Here is a 14,526-nt window from a genome sequence, read left to right as displayed (position 1 = left end):
CCCTGGCTGACATTTCTTTCTTCTTTTCTTACTAATAAAACTGCAAAGCTGTATTACCCAACTGAAAGTAACTAATAATAATGTAAACATGTACTTATCAAAATGTTATCAAACTCATCACGTGTCACAAGTTTTCATGTTCTCACAATTTTAGTAATAATACTGTTACACAGAGGTGTCAAGTCTGCTTGTGACAATTAAGACCTGTAGTTGGTATAAAACTAAATCATTTTAGATTGAACAGGTTCTCAAAATGATTGTTCTTTCCAGTTTTGTGAATTGCCCTCCCCCCCCATGAATATCTTAAAGAAAAAAAAAAAGCGAAACAAAGCTACACTAAACTACACTAAGTAACAAATGCTATGCAATTTGCATAAGACTCCCAAATATATATCTCAGAATCATGCTGCATGAGATTATCACCAAAACAGTGGCAATTTGCAAGTTTTTGTTTAATAAATGCTGATATAAAGGCTTATATATGACTCAGATCTATCAGCAGAACCACGCTGAATGGCTGAAGATACTGAAGCCCACAAACTAACGCACACATCCCACACAATTATAGATGTAAATAGGGTATGAACCTTTATTATTCTTAGCTAAGCTCAAATAAAACATTTTCACCCATAAGGGATTATAATACATGTCAAAAGCCCTCTCACTGTCAAATGAATGCATACATCAGTATTTACTGCATCTTAGTCGAGTAAAACGGCATGGAGACGATATTAATAATGAATACACACATAAATAACAGTCCCCTAACTTTTTAGTTTGATGACGAAACTATAGCTCTATAATATGACAAAGAAACATTATAATTCAGTTACCTAAGCCATTGGGACAAGGAAGTACTTCAGTAGGTTGTTTTAATGCATAGTTTGGCAGGGATTTTGCAATGTTGGCAATGGAATATGTAAGACGTGTAATTGGAAGACCGTGCAATATTTTCTGCCCAATCAAGTTTCCCTTGGTGCTAGTGATGCCATATATTGAGCTGTAAAATAATAAAAATGGACTCTAAAACGCAGAAGTCCGGTTAGATCCATCTTCCACATTACCATGCAGTATTTTATGATTGGACACTTATTTTACTACATATCGTTTTTCTAAGGACAGGTTATATTGTTCCAAATTATGCAAAATGTTTACGTTACCGGTCTCTGATGCCACAGATGTCCATTTGTAGATTGCTGTAATTTCCCAACAGGCCTTGCTGCACGTGGACCAAATTCATGGGCTGGTTGTTGATGTAAATGAGACGCATACATCCCTGAAAGGCCAGTGTGGGGTTTTTACAGCCGAGGTCATTCAAAGTAGCAGGGCAGCCTGGGAGGAAAGAGACGGTTACATTCACAAAAAGCTGTTTAGCTGTTTGTGTACAGTGAACTAACAACATTTTAAATCACAACTTACAACAACACAGAAAATGCTAACAGAGAGGCATAGATGTGCCACCTGACAGAAGGTAATAATATAAAATGATATTATAGATAATAGATCTTCGGTGGGGGTTAAGCAAGCAAGAGTATTGAATTTATGGATGACAGAATTAGCTTTTTTCTCATCTGAATACAAACAAACGATTCCCCCCTAGAGGGTGCGAGGGTGTCACAAATGTTAACAATCCGATCAAGGTACCTCAACTAATTTAAATTGTGCAACAGCTTTCATGATGATATTAGCATTGGCTTGACTTAAAAAAAAAAATACGATTACTCTGGGACATATTTCACAGTGAAATTGAGGCTGCCTGCGATGTTCTTGACTCGAGAGAGGAAAAAACAAATCTGTGTCTCCGTGAAATATAAACTGAAATCCTTGTCATGGCGGAGGAAAACTAAGTGCAGATGGAGTCAGCTAAGACCAGCCTGCCAGGGATAACCTCGCTATTATTTGAAAAGTCCGAATCTACATCAATTTAAATACTTGAAGGGGTGAAACCGATTGACGATGCCAGTTGTTATGATCGGATGCATTTATCAGAGCTCTATCTCTGTGTACTATACAAATGAGCACACCATCAGCAAAGCAAATAAAACACCTACTAAAATGACTGAATTATATTAAACTAACATACTCTAGATGCAGCATTGAAAGCACCTTTTCAAACAGAGAATAAAAGTATGGGGGAGCAAAAATATCTCTAGGGAAGGTCACAGCACAAAACAGAAGACCGCTTACAAGTCGAGACGTCCACATCGATGAAACAAAGCCAGTTAGGAGGAAATAAAAACCACAATGATCACAAGGAAAAACCTGTGGGCTGTGATTTGTCTGATGTGAATGAGGAGAGGGTAGAAACCTCTCTAAAAGGGTCTGGCAAATTTCCCCAGTGAGGGTAAGGGATGCTTATAACCCTTTTAACTGCTTGTAATTTAAAAGCTTGCCGTCTTGCTTCTCCACAAAAAGCTTTTACATAATCTGTACACGTCTTCCATTTACATGCTAGATTACCTAAATAAATAATAATTCATGGCATTTAAACAGTACCCCCACATGGCGTAGCTTTTGCATGCCATCTTTTTATGATTCAGGGAAATATATACTTTTTTTTTTCTCTCTCTCCACTATCTCAATGTATAATTTAAACAGTAAGTACATTTCACAGTATAATGCATGAAAAGTACCAACGAGATTTAAGGATATATTATTAAAGTGATCTTGATAATGTTGGAGGGTTCAAATTAACATCAGCACCATAATGACACCAAACAAAACCAAATTGAATTGCTAAAAGGAGACAAGGCTTGGAGATGTAAATGTTGCTCAGATGTCCAAAAAAAAATGGAGCCCACACTGTCTACAGTACTGAGCTTCATTTTTTCTTGTGTAATGAATAAAGCACTCACGTTGCTTGTGTGGTTAATACAACCAGCTGACAAATTATGTACATTATAATACTGCCTATGAATGCTTTGTGCTTGAATACTATACTGCAATCCATTAGGATTTTTAAGTATTAACTGTAGGCTTGTGATTTTGAATTGAAATCTTATTTGTTTCCTCTTATTCACATTATGAGACATGGTGGGAAATAGGTTGATTGCTCCTAGCACTTATTTTTCACCTTGTGTATTTACTGAAGGTGCTTAACAAAAGAGATTTCCATCTAATCAAGCTCATTCAATATGTTTAATATTGTCTAATACCTCTGAAAATGAAATAAAATAAGCTTTTAAAATTAATCAGTCTTTCATTAATATTCAGACAAAAAAAATGAAGTTATTTAATTACTAGTTGATTAAAAAACTGTGTGAAAAGCTTAGCACTTACACATTATTAGGCCAAAAGAATATGAAATGGTTCTTTATGATACTGTATATATCCATGCACAGTATATACAGATGGGTGACAAATGGAATGGACAAATTAAAAACCTGAATAAATGAGTGGATGTACATAATGGATGCAGATGCCTCCAAACAGGTGTACTGCATTATACAATTAAGCAATTAACATCCTATCATGCTCTGTGGCATGTATGCAAATGCTGAACAGGCAAGGTTGACCTCAATTTTGGATCAAGATGGCAAAAGGAAAGGATCTAAGAGCATGTGCGGTGACACCAAGAGAACGGTACAGGCCTGACTGCTTGACCCCTACAGTGAGGGGGTCCGGAGGCTCTGTTATGCTGTGGGGGGCATTATCCTGGCATGGTTTGGTCCACTTGTCACCTTAGAGGGAAGGGTCACTGCAAATCATTACAAAGTTATTCTGAGTGATCACCTTTATCCTATGGTGACACATTTCTATCCTGATGGGAGTGGTCTCTTCCAGGATGACAATGCCCCCATCCACAGGGCACGAGGGCTCACTGAATGGTTTAATGAGTATGAAAGTGATGTGAATCATATGCTATGGCCTTCGCAGTTACCAGATCTCATCCCACTTGAACACCTATGGGAGATGTTGGACCGACGTGTTAGACAGCGCTCTCCACCACCATCATCAAAACACCAAATGAGGGAATATCTTTTGGAAGAATGGTGTTCATCCCTCCAGTAGAGTTCAGAGACTTGTAGAATCTGTGCCAAGTGCATTGAAGCTGTTCTGGCTGCTCATGGTGCCCAACACCTTACCGAGACACTTCATGTTGGTTTTTCCTTTAATTTGTCAACCATCTGTATATATTCACTATTTTTGGTGTAGCATCACATACACATTGGAAAGCTAGTGGCTGCAGTATAACATGTTGTTGACTGCACATGGTGTACCGATAGTAATGGTAATGTGAGAGTACTTTTCAGGGGGGATAAATATTTTTAAAATTGAATTACTGATATTTGGCCCATTGTCTAAACATATCAAGTTCCATTCCGTTTTTATTCAGAAGGATCAATTCCTGAAAATGATTTTGCTTGAGATGAAGCATTATGCACATTTCTTTCCTTATATTGAATCTCATGGTATGTTCAGTTAGACATTTCTCCAGTTACACTCCAAATTACACAATCTACAGACTGCTCCTCTTTCTGTTTCTATTAACTTCTCCCAGTTAAATACCCCCGAAGGGAATCAAAACAACTCTTAAAGAAAGCTCTACATATTAATATATCTTGATGGCTTTCCTATAAATCCCGGTGTGCCACCCATATAGCGATCTATCACTTTTACGGGCCATAAAACGGGAATTCCATTATTTAGCACATTTAGAACTACTGTGAAAAGTTCTGAAGGTTCAATATAAACAAGTCTTAGCATTCCGTTTATTGCGCCTGTATTTCAAACCTGACAAGCAAATTATGCTCCATAAAAACCCAGGAGTAAATCATGATTGCAGCACAGCGTGGACCGTGAAAACCTACCTCCAAAAAAGTAGTCTTCTCCGGAGTCAATCTGGGAACTGACTTCCATCATCGATGGGGGCTCGCTGTCAAGGGTCAAGGAGACTTGAAGTCCCCGTGTACTGAGAATGACTGTGTGCCAGAGCCCATCGTTAAGACTGTGACCTACAAAAGAAGACCGGATCCATGTTATTGTACCAGGCTTTATCGCCGCCATTTACATTGGTGGGAGCTCATTACTGGATGTCCAGAATGCCCTTTCGCTGAAATCCTTCAGGGTCTGACACTTCAGGGTCTGAATGATGCAATTAGTTGTAATAGTCACAGCTGAGCTTCTTGGTAGTGGAAATGTGTTCATTGGTCATATAAAAGGAGGAAGAAAATCACACTGGAAAAAAGTGAACTTCATACATATTACACAAATCACAATTTCTTCTCTACTAGAATGCCTCAATGTGTTGTGCTAACCTATTACTGATTATTGCAGCTGTTCATGGTGCATTTGAGTATTCAGTCTTCCTTTGTCTTTTCTTGACCTCAGTGTTATACTTATATAAGCTACACCTTATTACACCTTAGGTTTTAAAGTGTTAAATGCAAAATACAAAGCCAACTTTTATTTAAGTGAAAATTGTACATTGAAACATGTGCAAGTGCAGGTTAAAATAACAGATGTTAAACAATAGCAACTCCCCGTCTTTTCTTTCCATTAAGCAACAGTAATAGTAATAAAAGGCAGAATAACAAGCTACATAATCACTCTGTATATTTATCCTTAAAGGCCTGTAAACTATTTAGCTTGATATTGCTTTAGTAAATACTGAAGCTTTTCATCTCTAAAAAGTGGTTTCATCTATCTGTGCATGAAACTACATTTTAAACCAGCAGGTTAATTCTCACTATTACAGAGAGAGAGACAGAGGGACAGAGACAGAGACATTTAGGGCATCAAAAGCTTCCTCCCTATTTTCCATCACAGTTTTATTTACCGGTGGAGATCTCAATCTTCTGCAGCACCGATTTCTGATGGGTGAGCCTCAGCTTGCCGTTGCTGAGGTGGAGCAGGAAGCGCTGCGACTCCTGGGCCAGCCGGGTGGACAGCAGCAGCCCGTCACGGTTCCAGGTGCGGAACTGAAAGCGCACAGAGAGGCCCTTTAAGGCCGGCTCGGCGGGGAGCAGCAGGAAGCTGCTGGTGGAGCTGAGGAAGGTAGTGGCCACTTGTTGAGGGTCTGAGCAGGAGAAGGTCACATTTCCCTGGAAAACAATACAAATAAAGCAAATGCATCTCTAGGGTTTCTTTACTTAACTGTGTCCAACCTGAAGATGTTTTTATTTCCTTGTACTTTCTATTTAACATTGTATTGTATTTTGAGTGTTGGGCTTTATTCATTATTTCTATGTATTTGTCAAACAGTGCTGAAAAAAGATATAACATAGTACTTGGATTCCTAACTGGTCAATCAATAAAACCCTATTTATATTTTTTTCACCATTTTCTAGATGTTGCTGGTTTGAAATCAGGTTTATGTCATAGCTGACCATGATAAAGAATGCCTAATTCCTGGGGCACAATTGGCAGAGCACGGCTAGTGTGGGGTGGGCTTGAAGCTGGCATGGGCTTCATAGGGCTACTGTGTAATCGTGCTCCAGAAGCTTTCCTGTGAGCCGGTAGGTTTACTAGAAGATGCTGCATTAATCCACCCTGTAGTGTCTTGGCAGCCGGCCTGACAGACTGGTTTCAGAGGACCATTTAAACATCTCTCCTGCATTCGTGCAAGAATCATAGCACGCAATTGACTTAAAAAATTATATAATATAATATATATATAATTATAAAAGCTATGATTTTAAATATGAAAAATAGAAAAATAATTATGAACTTGAATACATTTGGTGACAAGAAATACATGTATATTGCACTGCATGGCACTGAAGGGTTGTAAAGAGCTCTTCAACAGTTGTTGCTCTTTTCCACACTAAACTAGTTTGTAAGAAAATAAATGTAAGAAATTAAACACTTCATACTAAAAAAAATATGTCAAATTCACACGCATCTGCTTCGGGTGACTTTCCAGCATACAGTATCTGCAATTACTTCCAGAACACAAATATTCAAGATTATGTTTTTGAAGTTTTTTCCTTAGTATTCCTTGACTAATCTCCTGTCTGCTTGCCATTTGGAACATTAGTATTCATGCATAAAGACACAGGCCACACAAACCACAACTGATTTTACACAGTCTCTATGGTCTGAAAGTAAACCCAGATCCCCAAGGCAAAAACTGAGCAATTTTACCACATAATCCTTTTAAGGAAGAATAAAAAAAACTGTGGTTTAGCAACCTCTTTGCTAAGCTTTAAATATCTGATTCTGAAAATCAATAGTCAGTCTTGCATAGTACCAGACCCTGAACAGAGGAAGAGGCTGGCATTGGGAGCTCTCCGTGGTCCTGAATACGCACCAGACCCTATGTACCAATTTCCAAAGCAGGACACTTTCTGGCTTCACTGTCCTCACACAGAGCAAACTGCATAGAGCAGTAGTATGGAAACCCAGAGAGAAAAGCCATTTAGACACCAAACTTCAAGACCAGAGAGACTACCTCCTGATGTCTGTTCACTTCCCTTTAAAGACTAGCTGGGAAATTGCAAATAGAGAGGTCAGTAGGGAGGCAATCTAAATGTCAATGAAAGTCCAGGTGACGCTTACATCACAGAAGATACAATTACAAGGCAGCATAAAAGCTAAAAATGCCAGTCACATGCATAAAGGTCAGCTGTGCACAGGGACATTGCAAAGTGTAGGGAAACTCAAACCTACGCGTTCCAGATGTTGCACAAAAGTAATATGACTGGCTGCGGCTTCTTGTGTGTTGTATTGCAATCTGAAGTGCACATAGAACTCATATGTTCTCTTACCTAAGAGTACTAAGTAATCAGGAATTACCTTTAGAAGACCCTTTAAACAAATGTCAGCTTCCCCATTCTTGGTTCCTCACCTGATCCTCAAAATGTTCCAGCTGGCAATTTGTACTAATACATTTAGCATATTTTTGTAGGGATGTGTAATTCTCAAGGTCCGGACCACATTTTGAATTGCAAAGGGAAACACTAATTATTAATTATTAACACCACCATTTAACAAATCCTGTTTATAAATGTAACACCAGGATCGTCTAAAGAACATAAAAAATGCATAATCTCCCATCACCTGCTGTGATTCTTCACATGCTTTCAGCAGCAACTGTGTGATAGAATACAATGTTGTCAATGCCCCGATATAAACTATAAACTGCCTTGGAGAATGGTGTCTGCCAAATTAATAAATAAAAATAATAATAATAATAATAATAATAATAATAATAATAATAATAATCATCATCTTTCCCCTAATCCCTTTCCCTGGAGTACAACCAACCCCCTGCTGTTATTGTAAAATGCATCCATCACTCTTGCTAACCATTCCTATGCATTTGGTTCAAGTGTATCCTCAACCTGTTCTGTTTTGGAGAGGGAAAACTACCTTAACTTAAAGCACAAAGCTTTTTTTTTCCAAATTTATAGGTATGTGAGCTTCTTGCATTTAATACCTTACATTGGAATTTTTGCAGGTTTTTTAAATAAATATATTAAACCAGTATGACTAAGCTTCCAATTTCCTCTGTTCCCATTCTTCTCAATTTGACATGTTACAGTGTATTCCAAGGTTACTTTAATAATGCTCCAAAGTATAATGTTATGTGAACAGAATAACGTATCATTAATTGAAGCCGATAATGCAAGTAATTGCCTTACGTCAAATGAAAACTAAAAATGAAGTCTGAATGTTGCAATTAAGTTTAATGCATGTAAATTCAGAGGTCTGAGGCACTGCCTTGACATTCCAGTTGGACTCTTAACTCTTATGAAAGGCTGCAATATCTCCAGGTAACATATATACCACTTACAGTGACAATTATAATTACCACAGTTCTGCATTAGTCTTTGCCTACAATGAAAGTATCTACGTGTTCAGTGAAGCATTGATTTGATCAAATTATTGTGTACAAAAAAGGATGCAATCTTACCAAACCACACGTAGCAAATAAGCTCGGCCAAGTGACATGGTAACTGCATATTATTAAACTCTTCAAATAGATGGAACAAAAAACTCAAATGACTATCAGAGTATGAAGAAAACATACTGGATTACAGCGGCCCATATTCTGCTTTTCCTCTTGCTTTTATAAAATGGGACACAAACTGGGTGAAAAGAAAATGACAATTAATGGACAACCCCGACTATTCACTTTACCATTAAAACAAATCTAAAATAAAATCACGGGGCTTAAAAATAACTTAAGGATTACTGATACAATATCACATACATGTGAGAGAAATATTCTAGCCAAGTACTGTATATATACACAATGTAAAGTGACATATAAAGCAATCTAAAGTACAGTTCCTGCTTCAGATACTATAAATACTTCCCACTGGTGAAACTAAGTCGCCCTGGGTAAGGGCATCTTCTAATAAATCATAAAAATACTATAGTACATACAAAAACAATGCTGCCATATTCAAAGTATCCAAACTGATTCCAACTACAGACGCAAATGAAAGCTTAGTATTATTCTAATAACATCATGCTGCTCTCAATAAGTCTCTCTGCACTAAAACACCTCACTTTTTCTCCGGCTTCCTGTCATGTTTGACAGGATTCATTATGATGTGGAGGAGCTGCCTTGAGTTGTGAGCCCCGCTCCGAGCAGATGTCACGCTTGATAAGGCCAGTAATGCTGACGTCCATCGCAAATAACCATTATCCAATCTACTGGGGTGGCAGGGGTCAGCCAAAAGTAAGGAGAAATGAAACACTACATATTATCTGCTGCCTCCTACCAGGCCACTTACACATTTCATATTGCTATTGAGGAAATTAATAAATAAAGTATGTGTGTATTCATTACAGTGTTATCTTTTTCATCATTGTACTTTAAGGAAAATAGCCCTTTAGATAACCTAAGTAGAGGTTAAAACAAAGGAGGGAAGCTGATTTATTGGTTAGAAATGCTGCCACCAGCACAAGTACACAATGAAAGAAGCCTTTCTTTCAAGTTGCATTCGTAACGGAGTGGGTTTAATACAAAGTGTTTATGGAGATCACAGCATTTAAAAAGCATAGTCATTTTATTACACAACTACCTTGCTTTTATTGTTGTGCAATCATCTTCTTAATATGGAAGACCTATAATTGACCAAGAATGAAATATTGTGCCTAGAAAATAACTAATTTCTCATTTGAAAATGTTGCTATATCGCTGAGAGTCAGTGCACATGAACTTTAAAGAACTCACTAAAATGAACTGATTTAAAACAACACAATGCTTGGCAACCGATTTGAACCTTAAAGATTAAGACCATCAAAAGTAACAAAACATTTATTAACCCGGTCTTTGGCTGGACTTGGCAGTACAGGCACCTAATTAAACAATCTGTATCTAGGCTAAACATGATTTTGGTTGTTTAGAAACAGGGATAAAGTCACAAGCTGATTCCATAAGGAATCCTAACAAACCTCATCATAAGTAAACCCTGTGGAGAAAATGCAGATAGGGAAAGAAAGAGAGAGAAATATACAAGTATATTTAATTCGCCACATCATCTATGCAGAGGTTTGCAGGCAACAAAATCATACTTAGCAGGGTCCACACACACACACACCACCCTTGATCCTTTAGGTTTTTGTTACAGCATGTTTCTGTCTATCAGAGATATTCTTGTTCTCAGGAAGCTGAGAAATGGTTCTGGTGAGAGTTTCTGCTTCACGAGCTTCTGCTAATTGGACACAAAACAGACTCATGAGAAGCCATCCATAAAAATAGACAGAGGCAATCTGTAATTGTAAGATGAGACTGGTAGCAACTCTGCTTAAACTCTCTTATGACTGTGGTGACGTGAAAAGGGATTTTGACTTCAATTAAAATAGGAAACAAAAATGAATTAAGGGTTTAATTTTTATCCCTGCCATTTAGGTCTGAAACCATGTTTGTCCAGTTCAAGCCATTACATTCAGCCTCCATAGTTTTACATGAGTAAGGAGTCTTACTTACTGTGAATGCCATTAATTTGACCTTTTATGAGTTTTGTGTTGCCTTGCTGTACAACTGAGGCGGGATGACAGCAAAGACGCATCTTGCTGTGCTTTGGAGTCATGAAACATGTTGCCATGGGTAAAAAAGGGAGGCAGGGTGTGTGTGTGAGTGTTTCAGAGAACAAAATAAGGTCTAATCCTTTTTCTTTGACAAGGTAAATGGATAATATGTGAATAGATATACACATATCTCTCTCAAGACAAATAATCTTTTATATTCTGTCTGAAAGGCACTAAGGCATTACCATACCTGTTGTTTAGTAAACTATTTGGAATTCCATTAACCAAATTCTGAATATGTGTACAGCTTGTACCTTTCAAAGCATCAGATGGGCCTTGTAGACCTTGCAATCTTCTCCTCTAACTGCCTCTATGCCTATATTGACTGATGGCAGGGTACATCTAGGTTATACAATTTTCTCTTCATTCTGCTCTTAAAATATTGCCGTATTTGAAGGGTAGAGGGGAGTGGAAAACATGCTTTCCAAGATATGTTCACTCATTCATATTTCAGAAGTCTTTCCAGATGTTTTGAATAAAATATGAAACAAACTACTCCTTCAACTTAATGTAATCTCCTTTCAACATTTTCCATAACAGGGAAATCTAGTTATTGAATTAAAAATACTTGTATCCTTGTATCTGTTGCTCATCGTATCTCACATTTTCTGTGACTCACTTAGCGGTGTCAGTTCCTGTCAGAACCAATGTCTTTTGTGCGTCATATGATTTGTATTCCCGTTCCTCTTATAGGAACTAGCTTCTCACAAGACAAAGGTACCAATCCTGTAACCCAGTGATAATGTGCTCTTTCATATTGATTGAAAGATTAAAAACAGCAATTGTCCAAAAAAATTGAATTGTTCTGAAGAAATGCCAAAACAGAAAGCCCAGACACGACACTCAACTGTGCTATTACCCCAGACATAACTAGTCATGTCCTGGATAAGTCTGACAGGCGCAGGTTGATGTAGGTCATCTGCAGATTGTTTGGAACTTTTAAACATTTAAGATATGAGTCAGCAACACTTATCTTCTAAACACAATCTTTCCTTTTTCTCTGTGTTTTATTTTGCTCTTTAATTCCCAGAAGAAGAAGAGGTTTGATTAAAATCCATACCACACTATAGATCTGAGGTTTACGCCTCTTGGCAAGGTCGATGATGTTCACTCCATTGTAGTAGAGATTTTCAATACAGCCATTGAAATTCTTTCTCAGGAACGTCCCCGGCTTACCAGGAAGTGGGATTCCTCCGAAGCTGAGCTTTGTGGTAGAAAACAAACAAGAAACACAACAAATCAACAAGCTATTCACAAAATGCCCCAAACAACAGAGATGAAAATGAAAGCCTCAGGCAACATCATTCTGATGTTTCTCCTCCCCCCTTTCCTTGACAAAGTGAGAAACAAAGGCACCTGTCATCAACACCAAGATGCACATTTAGATTCTATCCAGAACAAATACAAATAAAGGAAACAAAAGCAGGGTTTGATAGGTGATTTGCAGACATCATGATTTCACATTGCTGCAAAAGTATTGTAGATAGCTGGGACAATCTACACAAGGTATAAATCTTCTTAGACTGGATTGTGTGTGTCTTTAAGGATCCTGGTATCAGGCACAGAGACTAGTTTACACTTTCACTGGTCCAATTATGTTACCTGCCTTGAAAACGAAAATGCTGAAATCAGCTTTAATCCTATAAGTCTCTCAGCAACTATTTCAGTTTCGGCAGCCTGCACTATTACATTAGAAACCTTTTTTCCCTTTCCCCCAAGCAGGTTTACTTTCAGTTCTCACTTTATTTTACAGGCTGAACAGTATATTGGATCCCACACCTGTGCTAGTACCAGAAAGACCCACCCAGACATACTCTGGAGAAAATTCCTTTAGTTGTTTTGTTTTGTGCGGAGATGGGTTGGACATTTTGAAAAATTGAAAGTTTTGTGTTGCCTTTGATGCATGCCAGTTGTTTTTGCAGGTTCCGTTTCATACACTGGGGATACACGTGACGTGGGTTGCATTTATATAGGGCCTCAGTGTTGTTAAGGGACTTCAAGGTATTACTGCTTCCTTGAGCCGCGAAGATTTGTTTCAGAAGACTATGGGGGACTGTTCTCCTTAGCGTGCAAGGCACTATGGGAATTTTAATGTACCCACAACTTACCAACACTTAGGAAATCTGTGTCATTTTTATTATTATTTCTTAATTAATCAATTTGTTTTCCTTTTTACTGGGCACATTTACAGCTCCGTTGTTCACTGTGTGATTTGGTTCAGTGGGGTGGTAGTGCACGGTGTGTTTTCACCACGGAGGACCTTGAGATCCCTTGGCATGATAAGGGGCTACAGAAGCTGCAAGTCTTGTTCCTGTTGATACACTACAACGTGATGTCTATCGAGATAAGGGAACAGACTTGTGTGCTTTAGAAACTGAAGTGTCTCACAGCCCTGTGTACAGTGCTGTGATGTCGTCCTTAACCTGGGCTCAGGGAATTAACTCAAACGTGTTCTACACCTACAGGAACTATTATTGACATTACAGAGAAGGTTTTAAAGGGTTTGTTTTCCCTCTCTTGTGGTACTCCCTTAGTATAACTTATACAGAGAACAGCTTCCCAATAGCTGGCAGTCTCCGGCAACATCCACATACATTTTAGGTCTATCTTTAGTCTTTGGAAACCCACACAATGTACGTTGCAATCTCCACTAAGTGTGAAAGACTAACTAATCTACATAGATGCCCTATTGTAATGGATTCGAGAAATGGAAATTTGCTATTTTCTTTTGGGTAATATTTTAAAAAAGCATGTCTCAGCAAAATCCCCTTTTATTTTATGTTAATGACCTTAAGCAGCAGAATAGGAATGCAACATATATTAACAAACAAACAAACCAAAAAAAATAAAATAACATGCAGTTGAATAGTAAATCATTAGAAAAGGGGGAGGGCTTATTTTAATGACTGTCAATTCCTCATATTTGATATCCAAAGCTGGCATTAATCCATTCCAATGTTCTTTTGGGAGATCGCAAACCTCCCCGTTGCATCACAGTGCATCTGTAGCAATTGCACATTCAGGCTGCAGTCCATTGCACTATGACAGATGCATAGCTTTGGAAAAGGACAAAGGCACTGTGGCTCCATTGTACAGTAAACAATGGCTGTCCTCTACTGTGCTTCTAGTTTGGCACACTTTGTTTGGCATTTGTATGCCCTTACATAAACGTTGGACATCCAGTGGGATGGTTATATTTATGGGTTGACAGCTCTATATTGTACTTGTGATTGTTGCTGGTGGCATTTTTTATTTTTGGGGGGAAATTATGTCAATGCTAAACCATTGTGCTGTAGAAGAATAGAAAAATGAAAAAAAAATATCCTAACAATGGCGGTTATAAATGGTTATTATTATATCCATTAGGGAGTTAGAACACTTCTCAATTAGGAATATTAGGCAACCTTGATTCTCCATCTGAGCATGGTGAAATGTCAATTGCATTCAATTTGGCTTGCAGGAAGGACCGCTTGTCAAAAAAATGTCCTGCTAATGCCTCAAATGTTCCTATTATACTGCAGTGCAATGGGGAGTTATTTT

The 14,526-nt window shown here is 38.0% G+C and overlaps 1 protein-coding gene across 1 annotated transcript in view; it reads right to left on the bottom strand.

Annotated features, from left to right (window-relative positions):
- Positions 1-14,526, bottom strand: part of LOC136711176 (contactin-associated protein-like 5) — a 129,747-nt gene that overhangs the window by 40,083 nt on the left and 75,138 nt on the right. Inside the window, exons 7-10 of the mRNA XM_066687235.1 lie at positions 12,047-12,190; positions 5,780-6,044; positions 4,812-4,955; positions 1,161-1,332 (exon numbers count right to left, since the gene is read on the bottom strand). Of these exons, the coding sequence (XP_066543332.1) occupies positions 1,161-1,332; positions 4,812-4,955; positions 5,780-6,044; positions 12,047-12,190 (725 nt within the window). The remainder of the gene's footprint in view (positions 1-1,160; positions 1,333-4,811; positions 4,956-5,779; positions 6,045-12,046; positions 12,191-14,526) is intronic.

Source organism: Amia ocellicauda, chromosome 16, assembly GCF_036373705.1.
Source record: "Amia ocellicauda isolate fAmiCal2 chromosome 16, fAmiCal2.hap1, whole genome shotgun sequence".
Taxonomy (NCBI): Eukaryota; Metazoa; Chordata; class Actinopteri; order Amiiformes; family Amiidae; genus Amia; species Amia ocellicauda.
The sequence above is the reverse complement of the archived record's forward strand: the minus strand, read 5'-3'. Positions and strand labels throughout refer to the sequence as shown.